Source organism: Apteryx mantelli, chromosome 3 (genome assembly GCF_036417845.1).
Source record: "Apteryx mantelli isolate bAptMan1 chromosome 3, bAptMan1.hap1, whole genome shotgun sequence".
NCBI classification, from domain to species: Eukaryota; Metazoa; Chordata; class Aves; order Apterygiformes; family Apterygidae; genus Apteryx; species Apteryx mantelli.
Genome location: NC_089980.1, coordinates 8,957,253 through 8,976,171, shown reverse-complemented (window position 1 = coordinate 8,976,171; position 18,919 = coordinate 8,957,253). Strand labels below are relative to the sequence as shown.

Here is an 18,919-nt window from a genome sequence, read left to right as displayed (position 1 = left end):
AGGTACATGGGACTTTAGCACATATGAACCTCCCACACCCTGAACAAATTAAGTCTTTATATCATGTTCAACAGAGAACACTCCCTTCCCACAGAGATTCCCTTATCTCTTCCTAGAAAAGATTGTGCGTTATTATTCTTTCTGTAAGACCCAGCTGCAGCAAGCTACCAACTGGCAGAGTGACCAGAATTAAGATTCACCTTCTCATAAAGTCTTACACTAATGCACACCCACACCAACCCACGTAGGAACCCATAAGCCCCGCGTGAGACACAGCTGAAGAATTCTTTGCTCTTAAAAATGGCCAGACTTGATGTAGTGCTGCTTGCACAAAGAGGGCCTGAGAATACTTTCTAAATATATAGCAAAATAAAAATGAAGTCATTTTAAATTAGTGGGAGAAATGAGGAAAGAGGGGAATCCAAAAGAAGAATCAACTGGAAAAAATGGTCGTAGTTGTAAAGAAAGAATATAGTTCAAATAATGGGACATGAAATACAGGTATAAAACATAGTTGCTTCATTGAAACAATGAACAATATATTTAGTAGAAAAACAAACATCAAGTTTCAGGAGTAATGTTTCAGTCCATGATGGGACTGAATTCTGACTACAGAAAATGGAAGGAATAGAAAGGTTGCATTTTGAAAAGGGCAATCTGGAAAGAATTAAAAAAGAAGAAGAAAAAAAAAAGGTCCCCCAGCTGTGTTCATCTGCCCAAGGCAAAATCTGTTGACTAACTTTTGTTTCCCTCCTGCACTCCCCAACCATTTCCTGCATTACAGAGTCTCTGAATTTAGCCCTTATATTGTCAACACATTCTGGAACAACTAATATCTTGCAAATGGAAAAGATGTGCAAAAAAAAAGGTATAAGCCTAGGATGATAAGCAGAGAGATTATTAGAGTCCTCCATGCTTGTGCTGTGTTCCAAAATAAATCTAGGAGTGCTCTGACTGCAACTTGTTGGGATATGGTACAGCCTACAGCACCTGAAGCTTATTGCATCCTTAAGGGTGACTCCAAATAACATGGTGGACTGAAGATAGCACAAAAGCCAGGTGGGGCAAGTTATGCTCCCCTGCTCTTTCCTCCTCTCCTAGCAGGAATATTTCAGTGTGGCTGCTAAGAAATCCATGCAGGGGACAACAGACGCAAGAACACAGTCAGGCAAGGGTAGGTTACAGGCTTTAGTTCACAGTAAGCTCAACCTTGGAGATCAGATCAGCATCTAGTTTCTTGCTGTTTTTTTGCATAAAGAACTTTAAGAATGCACCAACCCTGCTCCCCAGACTGTGCCCTCAGAGAACTGAAGCAGGACAGTCTTCTAGGGCTACAGAAGTTGCACAGGTAGCATTAGGCTTGCCCTCTTGCTTGGTGAGCACGCATTCTGTAAGTACTCTAAGCCTGCGGAAAACATGGTTAGCCTGGGATGGCGGGGGAAGAGATTGATCTATCTATCTATATCTTATGAGACAAAAGCAAACATCCCTTCTCTGATTCCCAACTCAGTTGAAGTCACCTCCTGCTGCTTCTCACCTTGTAGAAAATGCAATTCAATATAATGACCAAGCATAACAATCATAAAATCAGCAAAGAAACCAAAACTTTTCTTTGCCCAATCAGGAGTAGAACTGGAAAAAAATTACTTAAAATTTACTTACTGGCCGGACTTCACCAGTGGTGTTGGTGTACTGACGGGCCAGACCAAAGTCTAACATGTAGCATTTCCTGTACGTTGAAGGTAAGCGGCCCATGGCAAAATTGGACTGGACAAAAAGAAATTAAAAAATAATAAAAAAAGTCAACAATCAGTTGGATGACAGCAACTTGGTAAGAGTGACCATTTGTATACCAAATTTTGCCATACAGCCCCACACATCTCTGGTGGTAACATGAGTCACAGAGAGGGATTTTAAGATACATCTCATGGAGAGGAGAATTGTTGCCATGTTAAGAGGTTCACTTTGCAGAGAAGTGACTGTGGAGTCTCAAAATAACTAAAATTCACATTAGCTTAGCTAAATTTCAGCTGCTATGAGAAAGTTACATTTCACACCACTAGCTCTGCAGTGAGATCTCCATCACTTGCATAACAGGCTGGAGTTACTTGTAGGCAAAATGCTTCCTGGCTTCTCTTCATGGTTCAGCTGCTAGCGTGCATTATCCTGCCCTAACTCCAAAAAATTAACTAAAAATCTCCATTCACATTACCTGAACTTCTCTGAACATTCAGACACCTAAAAACACTGGGTTTGGTTCTTAGTAAATAAACTGACAATAAGCAAATGGAGCAGCCATCATTTAATCCCCATCTTAAAGCTGGGTGCTTTACCATGGTACAAGGCTGCTAAAGGATTTGAGCCCAGCCTCATTAGCAACCAGTCAGCTACTTTTTCAGCTGAATCTGATCAGCCAGGAACAGCTGATTTTAAAGCAGTAAATAGAACAAGAAAGAAGATAGTCACAGTGATGGTGTAGCAAGAAGTGTTCAGGTCAAGCAGTGAAGAGCTTCAGGAAAAAGACTGGCTCCTATAGTGAGACTTGGAACTACTGTGCCTCACCTAGGCAGATGACCAACACCATGACTCACCATACTGGGAACAAAAAGGCCCCTTTAGGTCACCCCATGTTCAAGGGAATGGGCGAGCAATGAGGAATGTGAAACATCAATTTTGATGTAAATATAAAGGTGTAATACTCTTTTTAAAAAAAAAGAAAAAAAAGAGACCCAGACCAAACTCTGGGTGTAGTGCTACATCTTTCAAAGGCTATAGGGACAGGACAGCAAACCTGGTCCTACTACTGTTTCTACTGTCTGAGTTCATTATGACGACTCCCCTGCAATTTGCACAGGGGAGGTTTTGCTGAATCTCTAGCATGTTTTTATGATGTTTCACCCAAAAAACATGGAGACACACTAAGACTGATATCCCAGCACACACTTCATTAGCACACTCTCATCACAAGAGGCAGCCGCTCCCAGACACATGCATATGCAGAAGGAAAGGGTCAGCTGCTCAGGCAATATTCACATACCACTTTGCAGTGGTACATACTTTGGAAACCGTCCTCCAATTTTTTAGGCAATTGCTCAGAAAAAATGGAAAGGATTATTCAGTTAAATCGAATACATGAAATGGCATTTATTCGAGTGATGGGTCACACAGCAAGACATCCTTTCTAAACCCATTTTATAATAATAATTGGTTGGACTCCAGACGAATATTTGAAGTTAGATTGCTTCATCATGTGATCTTGAGTGGGACAAATATGACTGACGGCTACTAACCCACAATGGAGTGGCCCCTCCCAACAAAAACTAGTTTGCTGTGCACTTAAAGGAATGACAATACCATATTACTATTGTGTACTCACAGAAAATAGTCAATGTGTGAGAGAGTGGGAGTGTAAGGCAGGCCTAAATGCCTCCACTGAGATCTGCCCATGCTCAAGCCATCAGGTTGTCTTTATTGACTCAAGCATGACAGACAGACATACAACCAAAAGGAGAATTTCCAAAACAACATACAGGCTTGATGTCACGATGCAGAAATCCCACAGAGTGAATGGCTTCTATTGATTCCAGAATCTGTTTGCCTAATCGCAGCGTTGTGCTCAGCGTGAAGGTCCCTCGAGGCTGACTTCTTCTGAGATCTGCAAGATTTCGGCCCTGAAACAGTCAATATAACATTTAAACCAGCACACCAGAGCACAACATTTCACAGTTGCAAGATCTAAGACACATCCCAGTGAAAGTAAAAATGCTAATCAGACAGGTGTCTCACCTTATGTCTGATTTAGTTCTTGTACGTAAACTTCCAATACTTCATTTTAACTTTTAAATGATGCATATGCTCATAAGAAGATACCAGCCTGATATCCTTGGAAGCCAGCTGACTCTATTACTTAGGAAATAGGCATGGCAAGGGCAGCAATGCCTCACACTATGAGCTATAACACTATCACAGCGTTCTTTGATTTGTAAATGAAAGAGGGTTTTAAAATGAGTATCGTCTATGAGAGAGTGCCCCTCTATTCTACAAAACTAAAGCATGTATCAACTGATCAAAACAATCATACACGGAAGTCCACAGGTTCACAGAACATGTCATCATCACAAAATCACATCACATCACAAAATAAGAGTTATGGGGATATGCTGATTAACACTGTACTACAGAACCTATCAACTCTGCTCCTGCAAAAACATACACACTTATAATACAAGTCCACATGTATTCAAACTAAGTTCACGACAGAACATATATAGAAGAGATTCCAAATATTTGATGAGAAAACCAAAATTGCTCTCCAAACCAGTGAAATGTTAATCAATTCATCCACCCACTCCCAATTCCCAACACACTGAAAGACATTAAGGGGACAACTGCAACTGGCTCTTTTAGCATCTGACCTTTTGCTCAAGTTGTTTTGCTCCTGTTTCACTTCAAGGCTCTGGGTCCCTTGACCAACCACACTTAATACAGGCCAGTTAACTTTCAGGATCTAATCCAAAGTATCAATGAACACATTTGGTGACAAACACATTTGGAGCACAGAAGAATAAACAGTTTGCTCTAAGGCTCACATATAATACAGATACAAGCCAAGGCACAGCAAATGGCCCAGATTTGCTTCTTAGCATGAACAACAAAAACACTACAAAAGTAGCCTAGTTTTAACTTTCTTTCTTTTAATAAATTCTTCTGTATAGGTGACAGTTTATTACTGGCAGACAGATTTGTCATCTCTACCTTGAAAGATCTGAGCTTCTGAATTGATGGCAGATCTTTCTTTTCACTGTTTCTTGGACACTGATTCTCTTATCCGATGGTAACAGGGCAAGGCAGATTTTTTTCAGAGCTACATATTGAAATAGCTATTTATTAAGCCATGATTTTCCCCTAGCAGGTTTAGGAGTCAGTCTCAGAGACCTGTTCTCCAGTCCCAAAAGCAACCAAAAGCATGGGAATGTCATGATGGGCCACTACTGCCTCAAGGAAAGACAGAAAATTAGCGTTTTGCAAATAAACGCCTCCACGCTGGCAGAGAAACAGCACATGCAATGAGTTGCAAGGCTCAGAGGGGAAGCCACAGTTCCAGTGACTGAAGACAACTCCTGCACAGAAAGGGAGAACTGCAATACACCGTGTCCAGAGGGATACGTGAGCAGTGTACTTTGAAGCAGAAAGGGAAATTTAGCCTGAAGAGTGATGGTGCAAAACTAGCTATGCTTTAAACAACAAAGTCTTCATTTGCAAATAATGAAACAATTTCAGCTCTGCCAACTCTATCAGCTCAGTTGTGTTGTCAAAACCAGACTAGAAAGTAAGGGATTCTGTGCAAAAAAAATTTTCTTCCAACGTATAGTCATATTCAACAGGCTTGTTAAGGACAGGATTGGGGGGTTAGAAATCTTATCTTGCCATGAGCTTCAAATTAGCCCTGTTGAGAATCCTATTCACACTCATACTACAGCCACAGCCAGGTTTAGCTAGAAAGCAAAAGCTTCTCCTGTCCCTAACATCAGAATTTGTGCTGCCAAAAGTGCACAGAAGGCAAACCCATGGTTCAGAAATATACTGGTTTCATATACCCACTTTTTGGAGTAGAACTACAGCTTAAAAGAAGTACTGTCAACTTGAAAGCTTTAGTCCCTGCTTGAGCACTTAAATTTTATGGATAATAAGTAATCCTCAGAATCTTCACAAGATATTAATGAAAAAAGCTTGATTTTTCCCACTTGTCCACATCCTGTGTTAAACAACGCCCTGCACAGAATTCATTTCTCTTCTCTCTCACCACCATCATAACCTCCTTCTCCCCTGAGCAATTCTGCATCTTTTTAATTGTTCTTCCACATACCTAGAAAACTCTCAATTCACATACCCACTGTGTGTCCTTCAGCTCCCCTTCATGTTCCTCGCTTGTGACATCCAGAGGGAAGAGTTTAATGTTAGAAACTGGACATGGGGCCTGCTGGTGTCTATTTTACTTCATTCACTAATTAAAAATAATCCTCTAGTTTATACTAGCAGCTTCCTTCTTTTACTTACTACTTCATCCTTCTCACTTTCCTTCAGCATGTTCTACTACCCAGACTATACATAAGAAACATGATACATGCTGTAAGCTCTTCAGAGGAAGGTTAGGTTTGTAACGTATAATCATACAGTGCTTTGCACAGTGAAGCTCTGATCTTACAAGCTACAAGACAGATAGAACTTGACAGGGCACTTGCCCCTATGTCAGGTGCTGAAACAGGCCAGCTTCCAAGGCACCAGTGTGAGAAAACAGCAGTTTTAGTTTGAAAGTATTCCCCTCTGAGCCAGGGACAGTCCCCATCTCCTTAAAGGCCTTTCTTCCATTTGTTTTTGGCTCAGACATAAATTCCCATTTGTTCCTCACCAGCTTTTTTCTCCTGTGACTGTATGCTGCAGAGGACAGCTGCTTTTGCGACAGTAGCACCGTATTTGGGCTATGAAGATCTACCCATGTAAGCTTATGTGGTAAAGTTTCATGCTGAACTACGCAGGGCTCCCTGCAACTCTTGCCGTTAGTGTGGCTTGTGTAAACAGAACCACGCCAGCCTTCAGCTGGCTAACTCTCATAGTAGGAGGTGGCTAACAGTACCGTTAACCATGTGCTTCCATAACAGAAGTCAGGCTACTGCGGAGCTTGTTAGGGATGGGGAGCCAGAGCCCACTCTCTCTCAGAGAGAGAGGGGACCATGCCCCTAGTGAGATGCCACAGACTCCCACCAAGTTCTGAGCTCTGATATAAGACAGATACTTTGAACACCACATCTCAGAGCTCAACAGGAGCTATTTCAACCAGCAGCCACTGCTGCAAGATACGGTGGCTCCTGCAAGCATTCTGAATCGAGTGTTTTCCCCAGAAAACAAACAGAAAGCTATCCTAAAAACCAAAGTGGAGCTATGGAATACTCTAGCATATTTTGAGAACTGACCTACCCAAAAGGATCACAGCAACATCAACCCTTCTCACTGTCTCCCATTCCACCCACTTTCGATGTACAACAAGGTCTCTGCTCCAATGCTTGGCTTTATTCTCTTGCTGTAAATCCTTCCCCGGGATGCCATCTCTGTTTGAGGGGAGCACACAACTCACCTGAAGCTGCATGACCACATAATTAAATTTTTCATTCCTTCCACAGCCAATAAATCTGCAAACATGATCCTTCCCTGCAAAAAAAAAAAAAAAAAAAGAAAAAAGAAAAAAAAGAAAAAACAGAAACAAGACAAAACATAAGAAAATATAACTACCCAGTGAGCATGATTTTTAGAGAAATGATTTCTAATAAAGGGCTTGCAACTGTAAATGACATGAAGCAGAGTTCTGCAGAGTAGACTGATTTTGTTTCCACTTCCCACAACCCCATGCCTCAGGACAGTACTATAACATTCAACAAGAAAAAAGCCCATGTAAACAACCACAAGTTGAAACCAGTGTCAAGAATCCTTGAATCCTCAAAGTGATATTGTAGAGTATGAGTGGAAGTGTGACAGACTGCAGTTTATACAGCTGCCACATGCATACAAAACCACCACCAAAACTACCACCAGCCCTGAACTAAACCATGGGTAGCACACACTACTGCATGGTTTCACAGCTTCACCTGCATCATGCTTAAGCTCCCTAGGCCACCTTTATTCAGTAAATGCTCACTTCTACACACCACCACATTTGCCCTGTTAGTACTGCTTACCCTGAAACAGCTAAACTTAATGCTATTTTGATGCACAGACAAACCCTAAGCTTGATTGCCAGAAACATCTGGAGAAGAAAGATGGTTATGACAAACTCTATTAAAACATTGAAGTTGCTAAAGGCAATTTCATAATTAAAGAAGAAAATAAATCTATGCAATTACATGTCAAGTTCTTGCACTGAGTTACAAACAAACCATCTCTATCCAGGCAAAATCAAAACCAACCAGTCACCAGCCAACACTCTGCCAGCCCTCTTAAGTTGATTCTCTGGTACAGAAGTGATGCCGCAATGTCTTCATTTCATCACGTGGCTCTAGGCAAGACCTACCTTCAAAAAATGCAGTATGTTCTGGAGAGAGTGGAGGTTGTGGCTTCAGATCCTGACCCATGATGTAGTTGTGACAATATGCTCTCTGTATTAGCAAATGGGGAAACAGATGCATGTGTGTTTCCCTAATAGCAGACTGTTGATGACAAAGTTAAGGTTGATGCACATGACACTGGTGAACATTTGGCTCCTGACGGGGTTTCTAAGCAGGGAAGAGGGTGGGTATCATTGCATAGCTTTGCCCTATGTTTTCTGGTGGAGCTTGAGCACCGGCAATTTTAATTAGTTTTTACCAAAGCTTTTTGTTTCATAGTTCCCAGTTAAAAATGAAAAATGAGAGCATGAACACATGCAGTAATCAGTAATTGCACTGCCTGTAAATCCCTTGGGACCCTGCTACTGCTCTCTTCGTGCAGTCTGTAGGGCTGTAGCACTAAAAAGGGTCTGGGACAGTAAGAGGTAATAGAATTGGAAACTGGAGGGCAGCAGGAGAGGAAGAGCAGCTTTCACAGCAGAGAGTCAGAGCTTTGACCAGAACACTGCATACAGGCAGGGAATATGGGGCTCCAACTGCACGCACTCGGTAAGAGCATCAGCAGCCTGCCCTCCAGTGGCCAGCGGTGTCCCACAGTGGAGCACCCACATTTGTTCTACCGCAAGGAAACAACACAGCTGCTTGCAACCAGAATTGGAGGGACAGAGGCCCTGGCTACCCCTTACTCCATTTGGAAGAACAGGCTTAAGCAAAACAAAACAAAAATACGCGCCATCCTACAAATAACTGTTCCCCCCCCCCCCAGTAGCCCATCTATATCTGGTTAGATAAGCACAGGAAGGCACTGCGGCTACAGATCACTGCTGTCCTTTATGCCCCTGGCACAGACTTAAGGTTGCTTAAATACACTCAGGCCTAAAAGGTACAAGGTACAAAACCAGAAGCCCTCAAGGAACAGCAAATTCATCATATTTCAGGAGAAGAGGTTCAGAGATCAGGAGAGTACCCTCTTCAGCACACATCACAGCATCACTAGTAGGATACCCAATCTTCCTTGCTTCTTTTTCCTCACATACCATGCCTACGCCCTGTCTGTGTCTATGAGTACTGGGTGCCACCTGTTTCTTAGTATCTGTAAATTCATTGTAAATTCACTGTTGATTTTGACCTATAGATTCCTACTGGCTGAAGCTGACTTTCCTGAAGGAACTCCTTGAAACATTGCCTGAATGCAACACACATCCTGGCCTCGGATCTACCAAGAGGGAACAGGCTACACTGCCTGCTAATGTGGCCTTGCAGTTGCCTTTGAGGCCAGATTTGTGGCTTTTTAGACAACAGATTAACCTCAGATAGAGACAATATGTTTCTCTGGGAGCTTCTAATACCCGTGTGCTTCAGCATACCAGCAATCTGCACAGTGTCTATGGACAGACTACTCATGTTCGCACTCATGCTTGAGTAGCCTGTTAAATCCATATAGATTCACACAGACCAGCCTGGTTGACTTGCAGGCATGCTGCAAGTCTCACTTGGTTTTGTTTCACCTTGCAGAGCACCAGGAGATGGACACCGAGGCAAAAGCCCAAACAGTGAGTGTATCTACCAGTAATCACAGAATCACAGAATGGTTGAGGTTGGAAGGGACCTCTGGAGATCATCTAGTCCAACCCCCCTGCTCAAGCAGGGTCACCTTCAGCATGTTGCACAGGACTGTGTCCAGACAGCTTTTGAAGATCTCCAAGAATGGAGACTCCACAACCTCTCTGGGCAACCTGGTCCAGTGCTCCGTCACCCTCACAGTGAAAAAGTTTCTCCTCATGTTCAGATGGAACTTCCTGTGTTTCGGTTTGTGCACATTGCCTCTCGTCCTATCACTGGGCACCACTGAAAAGAGTCTGGCTCCATCCTCTTGACACCCTCCCTCCAGATACTTATACACATTGATAAGATCCCCTCTCAGTCTTCTCTTCCCCAGGCTAAACGGGCCCAGCTCTCTCAGCCTTTCCTCACAGGGGAGATGCTCCAGTCCCCTAATCATCTTAGTAGCCCTCTGCTGGACTCTCTCCAGTAGTTCTATGTCTCTCTTGTACTGGGGAGCCCAGAACTGGACACAGTACGCCAGGTGTGGCCTCACCAGGGCTGAGTAGAGGGGGAGGATCACCTCCCTCCACCTGCTGGCAATGCTCTTCCTCATGCACCCCAGGATACCATTGGCCTTCTTGGCCACAAGGGCACATTGCAGGCTCATGGTCAACTTGGTGTCCACCAGGACTTCCAGGTTCTTCTCCGCAGAGCTGCTCTCCAGCAGGTCAGTCCCCAGCCTGGACTGGGGCATGAGGTTATTTCTCCCTAGGTGCAGGACCCTGCACTTGCCTTTGTTGAACTTCATGAGGTTCCTCTCTGCACACCTCTCCAGCCTGTCCAGGTCCCTCTGAATGGCAGCACAGCCCTCTGGTGTATTGGCCACTCCTCCCAGTTTTGGATCGTCAGCAAACTTGCTGAGGGTGCACTCTGTCCCTTCACCCAGGTAACTGATGAAAGATGTTGAACAATACTGGACCCAGTACTGACCCCTGGGGGACACCACTAGCTACAGGTCTCCAACCAGACTTTGCACCACTGATCACAACCCTCTGAGCTCTGCCATTCAGCCAGTTCTCAATCCATCTCACTGTCCACTCATCTAACCCACACTTCCTGAGCTTGCCTATGAGGATGCTATGGGAGACAGTGTCAAAAGCCTTGCTGAAGTCAAGGTAGACAACATCCACTGCTTTCCCCTCATCTACCCAGCCACTCAATCCATCACAGAAGGCTATCAGATTGGTTAAGCATGATTTCCCCTTGGTGAAGCCATGCTGTCTACTCCTGATCACCTTCTTTTCCTCCACATGCTTAGAGATGGCATCCAGGATGAGCTGCTCCATCACCTTTCCAGGGATGGAGGTGAGGCTGACTGGCCTGTAGTTCCCTGGGTCCTCCTTCTTGCCCTTTTTGAAGACTGGGGTGACACTGACTTTCTTCCAGTTCTCAGGCACCTCTCCTGCTCTCCATGTCCTTTCCAAGATGATTGAGAGTGGCCTAGCAATGATGTCTGCCAGCTCCCTCAGCACTCGTGGGTGCATCCCATCAGGGCCCATGGACTTGTGGATGTCAAGTTTGCTTAAATGATCTCTAACCTGATCCTCCTCCACCAAGGGAATGTCTTCCTTTCTCCAGACTTTCTCTCTTGCCTCCAGGGTCTGGGGTTCCTGAGGGCTGCCCTGACCAGTAAAGACTGAAGCAAAGAAGGCATTCAGTAACTCTGCCTTCTCTGTATCCTTTGTCACCAAGGCCCCTGCCCCATTCAGCAGCAGGCCCACATTCTCCCTATTCTTCCTTTTGTTACTGATGTATTTAAAGAAGCCCTTCTTGCTGTCCTTGACATCCCTTGCCAGATTAAACTTCAAATGGGCCTTGGCCTTCCTAGTGCCATCCCTGCACACTCTGACAGCGTTCCTATATTCCTCCCAAGTGGCCTGTCCCCGCTTCCACATTCTGTATACTTCCTTCTTCAGTCTGAGTTTTGCCAGGAGCTCCTTGTTTATCCACGCAGGTCTCCTGCCTCCTTTGCTTGACTTTCTGCTCATTGGGATGCACTGTTCTTGAGCTTGGAGGAGGTGATCCTTGAATATTAACCAGCTCTCTTGGACCCCTCTTCCTTCTAGGGCCCTATCCCACGGGATTCTTCCAATAAGGTCCCTGAAGAGGCCAAAGTTTGCTCTCCCCAAGTCCAAGGTTGTGCTCCTACTTTTTGCCCTGCTTCCTCCTCGCAGGATCCTCAACTCCACCATCTCATGGTCACTGCAGCCAAGGCAGCCCCCAGCCTTCACATCTCCAAGCAGCCCTTCCTCGTTTGGTAGTACACAGTCCAGCAGCACACCTCTCCTCCTTCGCTCCTCCATCACCTGTGTCAGAAAGTTATCATCAGTGCTCTGCAGGAACCTCCTGGATTGTTTGTGCCTTGCTGTGTTGTTCCTCCAGCAGATATCAGGGTGGCTGAAGTCCCCCATGAGAACCAGGGCCTGTGATTGTGAGGCTACCTCCAGTTGTCTGTACAAGGCCTCATCGACTTCCTCTTCCTGATCAGGTGGCCTGTAGTAAACACCTACAACAGTGTCACCCATGCTAGCCTGCCCTTTAATCCTTACCCATAAGCTCTTGACTTGCTCTTCATCCACCCCTAGGCAGAGCTCGATACATTCCAGTTGCTCTCTCACATAAAGAGCAACTCCACCACCTCGCCTTCCTGACCTGTCCTTCCTAAAGGACATGTAGCCATCCATGGCCGCATTCCGCTCATACGAGCTATCCCACCATGTCTCCGTAAATGCAATGAGATCATAGCCCTGTAACTGCACACAGATCTCTAATTCTTCCTGTTTATTATTCCTCATGCTGTGTGCATTTGTGTACAGGCACTTGAGGCACTTCAGAGCGATATTTGAGTGTACTGACTTCCCAAGAGGGGTGCAAAGGGATTCCCCATAGTCTTGTCTTGTAGGTACTTCCTTAGCTGCATGCAGTTGCTGGAGGTATCCCCACTTGAGGTATCCCATCCTGTTTTGCTGACTGCATGGTCTCTATAACTCTCCCTTTCCCCCATCTTTCCCAGTTTAAAGCCCTCCTCACCAGGTTGGCCAGCCTGTTGGCGAAGATGCCTGTGCCCCATTTAGTGAGGTGGATCCCATTTCTTCCCATCAGTTGTTGATCTTCAAACACGGTCCCATAGTCATGGAAACCAAAACCCTGTTCCCGACACCAGTGACGCAGCCAGTTGTTTACCTGCAGTATCCGTCTGCTCCTCCTCCCGTCCTTCCCCCTCACTGGCAAGATCAAGGAGAAAAAGACCTGGGCCCCCACACTCCTGACCACCGTCTCCAGAGCTCCGTAATCCTGTTTGATACTTTCAAAGTTGCCCTTGGCTGTATCGTTGGTGCACATGTGGAAGAGCAGCAGGGGGTAACAGTCAGACAGGTGGACAAGCCTCGGCAGCCTTTCCATGACATCTCGGATTTGAGCCCCCGGCAGGCAACAAACCTCTCTAGACAAGAGGTCAGGTTGGCAGATGGGTGCCTCTGTCCCCTGCAGCAGGGAGTCACCCACAACAATCACTCACCGCTTCTTCTGGGTGTTCCTGCGTGGCACAGTGTCTGTTGGCTCAGTTGCTTCACTTGAAGCCATGCCCAGCTGCTCCTCAGCTTGGAGGGCAATGAACCTGTTCATCAACTGCAAGTCTTTCTCCTCACATGAGGAGTGACCAGTTCCTAGCCTTCATCTTCTATGTAGTTATGACTTAATATTGCCATGGCACAGAGCCCACATGCATTTCCACTGCTGTGGGGGGTTGAGACTCTTGAAGCTGTAGGGTCTCTGAGAGTATCCTATCTATCTCATGCTCATCTTCTCAGATGCTAAGCAGTTTGCTTACTTCCTCCTGTAACTCCTTTACCTGGCAACACAAATCATCAACAGTGCACCTTCTACAGAAAAGTTGACTGTTAGCCCCAGCCTCATGGAGAGGCCCCATGCACTCTCTGCAGCTTGAGACCTGCAGAGCTGCATTGCTGTCAGAAAGTCTGTCTGGATAGAAGCCTCCGACATGGCATATGCAGAGACTTCAATGGCTGCTGGAGAACACGCTCTGCAGCATGTCATAACCATATCAGGGAAATGTACGCTACTATGACTGGAGATGAAAGCGCCTTCTTTGTGCCCTTCTGCGTGAACTGCTGCGCAAACTGCTGTGTCTGTTCGCTGCCTCTGTTAGCTGCGCTCAGCTACTGAGTGGTAGAGAGGGTAAATGACTCAAATTTTTATTTGCTTTCATTGTTTTAAATAATTGCAAAGCACTCCCAGCCTGCACATAATGTGCTTTTTATTGCTCTAAAACCAGAGATGAGAACATTTAAAATTATTCTCTGATATCGAGAACCTAGCCACTTCATTATCTCAGGGAAAAAGCAGAAGTGCCAGTGATTGATACATCTGACTGACTTAAGACAAATCCTTAATAATTTGGTACTTCCCCTCCAGATTTGGACTACATTCCCGAGGGCTTTTATCAGTCTGTCCATAACATTATTGTTTTCTGGATCACACAGTTTTATAGAAAAGAAAAGCATTTAAATTTTAAGCATTACATTTTTCACTCTTTCAGATTTTTATGCACCTAGGCTGACAAATTAACACATTTCTGCTTACTATGACTTTTTAAAAAAGGTTAATAACCATCTCTGCACTGAGATTAATCAGATTGACATAACCTAAATCCAAGTCCAAAAGGATCCAGCAGGAGCCCGTTCTAGGTTGGAAAGGAGAAGAAGATTCAGTATGAAGTCAAGTCAGCTGGGGGGTGTGGGTCACTGAGAGTGACCTCTGGAACAGCTCTTCCATGCGCAAGTCTGCAACATAAGCAGTAGTGGAGGCAGGGGGAAAACCAATGCACCCCACTCCACCCCGCCAAAACACAGTCTGTGCCAATTCCTGCATCAAACAAAACAAATATTGCAGGGTGTAGAAAGCAGGGCACATTTAGAGCCGTGCTATATAGAGCCAGGTGGTCATATAGATGGGATGAATGCTTACAGCATCCACCTCTCCGGCTTTCTGATGCTTTACTCATTTTTCAACGAAAGGAGGCACCAGGATGCAACTGTCTGCTCTCAGAGTTCATGCCATGCTGAAATAGCAGATGGAGGATGACAATCAGGCACGGCTTTGGGACTCCTGCAGTTAAGCTGTTCTGCAGCTGAGCAGAATTATGAAGCACATGAACACAATCACACTAATAACCTACTTCTGGGTGGCCAAGATGTTGAGACTGTCATACCTTCCTCTAAGGCAGAAAGAAAAAGCTGTCTTTGCTTATGCATGCCTGCCCCAGGCATGAAGATCACAGCATAGAAAGTAGCAAAGCATATATTGATCCAGAAAAGTACAGGGAAGAAAAAATAAGTTTTTTCAGGGCACATTTAGTACGGATGCCCTCACAATCATTTTACTGTGCTAATTGCCAGATGACACAGGGCCAGTTATATTAGTCGTTACTTTGCTGGATTTGTCCCACTGAACAGTCACTCTGATATTACAGAAGCTTACAAGTTCATACTTTAGAAACTAAGTCCAATATCAATATTCCTGTATTACAAAAACAAAGCCGTTATCTTCCAACAAGGTAAAGGAGATGGAACAAGAGCTCATGAAGTGTTTTAGCCTGTTAACTAATGTTACAACCTTATTCCCTCTTTTAATATAGCTTGGAGGAATAAGTCAGCCTGATGTTAAAGAAACACTGATCTGAGAAAAGTTTCAAAGAACATGTGTTTTCTTTCACATTTCAGTCACTGAAACAGCTTTCACCATCCTTACTCTGAAGGAACTTAAAAATTACACTCAGTAACCATGACCTCTGTATAAAAATAACATCCAGGAGCCGGAAAAACCTTCCACCATAGGATGTACATTTGTCACGTTGTGGAGATATAATTAAAAAAAAAAAATCAATCATGTTAATACTTGAAAACTTTCAGTACGTGAAAAACGGCCCTTAAAAATTAAGTTATGATTTTTTTAGGGTACATCTTTCTGCACTGATCGGTTTCAAACTACTGGAAACCAACATTCATTCTAATCTACTAATTTAGGTCTTTAAATATTCCTACTATATTTTCAAGACAGCAATGAATCTAACCAAATGAATACTAAGGAACAAATACTTCAAATCACAATAATAATGTCATGTATCTTTTTTACAGCAGGTGCTGTATTTCCTCCTTTTTAACCTGCAGAATACAAATAACCACCTCACACCCACAGAAAGGGGTCTCAAGAATTTAATCCTTAAAACTTATTCTAGTATTATTTTCTGATCCATCTCCATACATGAGCTGCCTCACAGCTAACAGTCCACCAAAAAACAACTTTTCCTGCATAAAATATCATAAATCTCATGGTAATTATTATTATTATTATTGTTACCTTTACTAATTCTTGCATATTCTTTGCAGTACAAGAAAGACATTGACATTATGGAGTGAGTCCGGCAATGGCCACCAAGATGGGTGGGGGACTAGAAAACACAACATTCAAAGAACGGGTGAAAGAACTGGGTTTATCCAGTGTTAAGGAAGGAAGGCAAAGGGGAGATCTTACTGCTGTCTACAACTGCCTAATAGAGGAGCGCAGAGAAGATGGAGCCTGCCTTTTCTCAGAGGTGCACAGAGAAGCAGCGGACACAAGTTGCAACAAGGGAAATTCTGATTAGATATAAGGAAATTTCTTTTTCACCATGAGGGTGGTCAAACCCTGGAACAGGAGCCCAGAAAGGCTGTGGGATCTCCATCCTTAGAGACAACATCTGACTAGAAAAGGCCCTGAGCAATCTGATCTTTTAGGCTGTGCTTTGAGCAGAAGGTTGGTCTAGAGACCTCCAGAGGTCCTTGCAAACCTAAATTATTCTCTAGATCTATCCATGCCAAACACTAGCTTTTCTTTAGGGTCTGTCTCTTGCATCAGCTTACCTCCAGAATCATCGCTCAAGTTTCTTTCTTATTCAGGCAATACAACAAGTACCAAAATACTGCTATATTGTTGACCAAAAATAGCCAGCAAGGCACAGCAATCCAGCAGCTCTGAAGACCAACTAAAGACCAGCTGCACAGGAAAAGCCAAAGTGCTTAGTTACTTAACTCACTTGTGCACTTGGCACTATCATGATCTTTGTTATATTCACAGTTGCAGACATCTAGCTAGACAACTGCTCTCACTATCATGTGGAAAGCTGCAGCTATTTTTCATACTTTGTATTATAGCTATGATATACATTTTGCAAACATCCTCTTTTTATCCACCTGTCAACATCAGTATCAAGTTTATCAGCTTAGGGCAGATTTTGTATTTTGAGGTTAGTTGAACTCCTATAGAAATATTCTAGAGACAGAGGATACTTCAGTACTACATAACGAAAGGAGAGTTATTTTCATCACCTTTAACTTTGCTTGGAAACGGTGTATGTAGCCTGGCAAAGTTGACTCTCCTACAGTTCCCTTCCTCTGGAGGCAACACATTTCTTTTCTGATCAGACAAACTAGCTGACCTGTTGACTCAGCTAGAGATGGGGAGTTTCCAACACAGAACAAAACAAATTCTATGCTGAAAGGAAGGTTTAAGTAGCTACATTATTCGATAGGAATCAGCTATGATTTCAACAACTGGGTTAGCCTTGCTATTATGTCTGTAATAAGTGAATGAACTAACAGACATACTTAAAAACAAAGGGTTGGTCATCAAACAGCAAAATGTAAAGTTGCCTGACGTTGCATGGCATCATTTCTTCTGTTCTTTCTCTGGACCACTAAAAACTTTAATATGACCAACTGCTATCAGACCCTACCCAGGGGAAGGCAGAAAACTGAAGGAGCAAGCATTCAATATGGGGTCAAGAAAGCATATTTTAAATCCTCCTACATCCATCCCACGTCCTCCCCTCATCTCATGGTACCACAGTCACACAGAAAACATGGGGCCCAAATTTCAGTTCAGTCAAACACCCACAAGACCGTTTCATATGGCAAAATGCAGTCAGGGTGGAGAGGCTGGAGCTACTTAGAGCGTCAGGATCTGCCTCCCTGCATTAGCACAGCACCTGCCAAGGGTAACACCCCGCTTCCCAGCCTTCACAGATAGCTTGGTTACGTTGACCAAGCAAAATGCTGTAGAAACACAAAAGCGTCTACAAAGGTAATAAACTGAATTGAAGTGAGTTAAGACACCACTTTAACAAAAACAACTCACATATGCAAGACACTAGGATTGGCAAATGAGGAAAAAAGCAAGAGCCCTTGTCTTCCCTTCTTTTGTTAGGGAACTGTTACCTGTCCAGCCCCAGCGGTAAATGGAAAACAGGCAACACAAAGTTGCCTCACTATCCGCTATAATAAGATCAGGTGCTCAAAAACTACAATGCCTGTGACCAGGCTGCATCTTGCACATCCACTCAATATGCAGAACATCTCTGCACTGCAGAATAAAATTAATCAGAGTCCTATGCAATAAGATTGCCTACACTGAGAAGAAGGTGTTTACTAAGAAAATGTCATATTGAGCAGAACATGGGAACACTCTGGCTGCTGAGTTAGGCCAAGGAAGTACACAGGGCCTCCCAGCCTCACACTAGGCCAAACCTGCCATGGCGAACCCACAGAAACAGGGCTCAGCACCAGAACAGTCTGGCCAATCTGATAATCTAACTGTCAGGTTGCCCCAAGGACAATCCCAGCAAAGGCATCTGAATAATCTGAATACTGTGGCCACATCCATATTGCAGGCCCTGTAGACCAGGCCTTGAACTACCACAGGGACAACCAAAGCATGTGCTTCACAAGAGATCCTTTTGCACCATCCTAATCTCACAAACCCTCTGAGTGTTTCCAGAAAGAGCCATCAAGAAGAGGGAAAGGAGAGGGAGAATGCTAAATCATCTGTGCTGCACACACAGTGCCACATATCCCGCTGCCCTACATGAGGGTCTTTCTGCTGCTCTCCTCACGTGAACACCTGGATCTTGCACTGCAGCTGTATGCTGCAAAAATCTTAAGTCAAATTTTACATTAGGACTAGAGGGGGGCAGGAAACTACACAAGTCCTAGCTGAAGGTAGAAGTAAAAACATCACCACATCACATCACTATCAGGGCCAGCCAATCTATGCACAAAACTGCAATATCATGGACAATTGCAGCAACAAGACACATCCAGCCAGTCTCCAACATACTGAATGTGACCGACTTCCTTGACAGTGAAAGAAAAAAAGAGACTAGG

The 18,919-nt window shown here is 44.1% G+C and overlaps 1 protein-coding gene across 1 annotated transcript in view; it reads right to left on the bottom strand.

Annotated features, from left to right (window-relative positions):
• TTBK1 (tau tubulin kinase 1) overlaps positions 1-18,919 on the bottom strand; it is a 101,381-nt gene that overhangs the window by 67,778 nt on the left and 14,684 nt on the right. The window contains exons 4-6 of the mRNA XM_067292652.1: positions 7,133-7,206; positions 3,531-3,671; positions 1,663-1,767 (exon numbers count right to left, since the gene is read on the bottom strand). Of these exons, the coding sequence (XP_067148753.1) occupies positions 1,663-1,767; positions 3,531-3,671; positions 7,133-7,206 (320 nt within the window). The remainder of the gene's footprint in view (positions 1-1,662; positions 1,768-3,530; positions 3,672-7,132; positions 7,207-18,919) is intronic.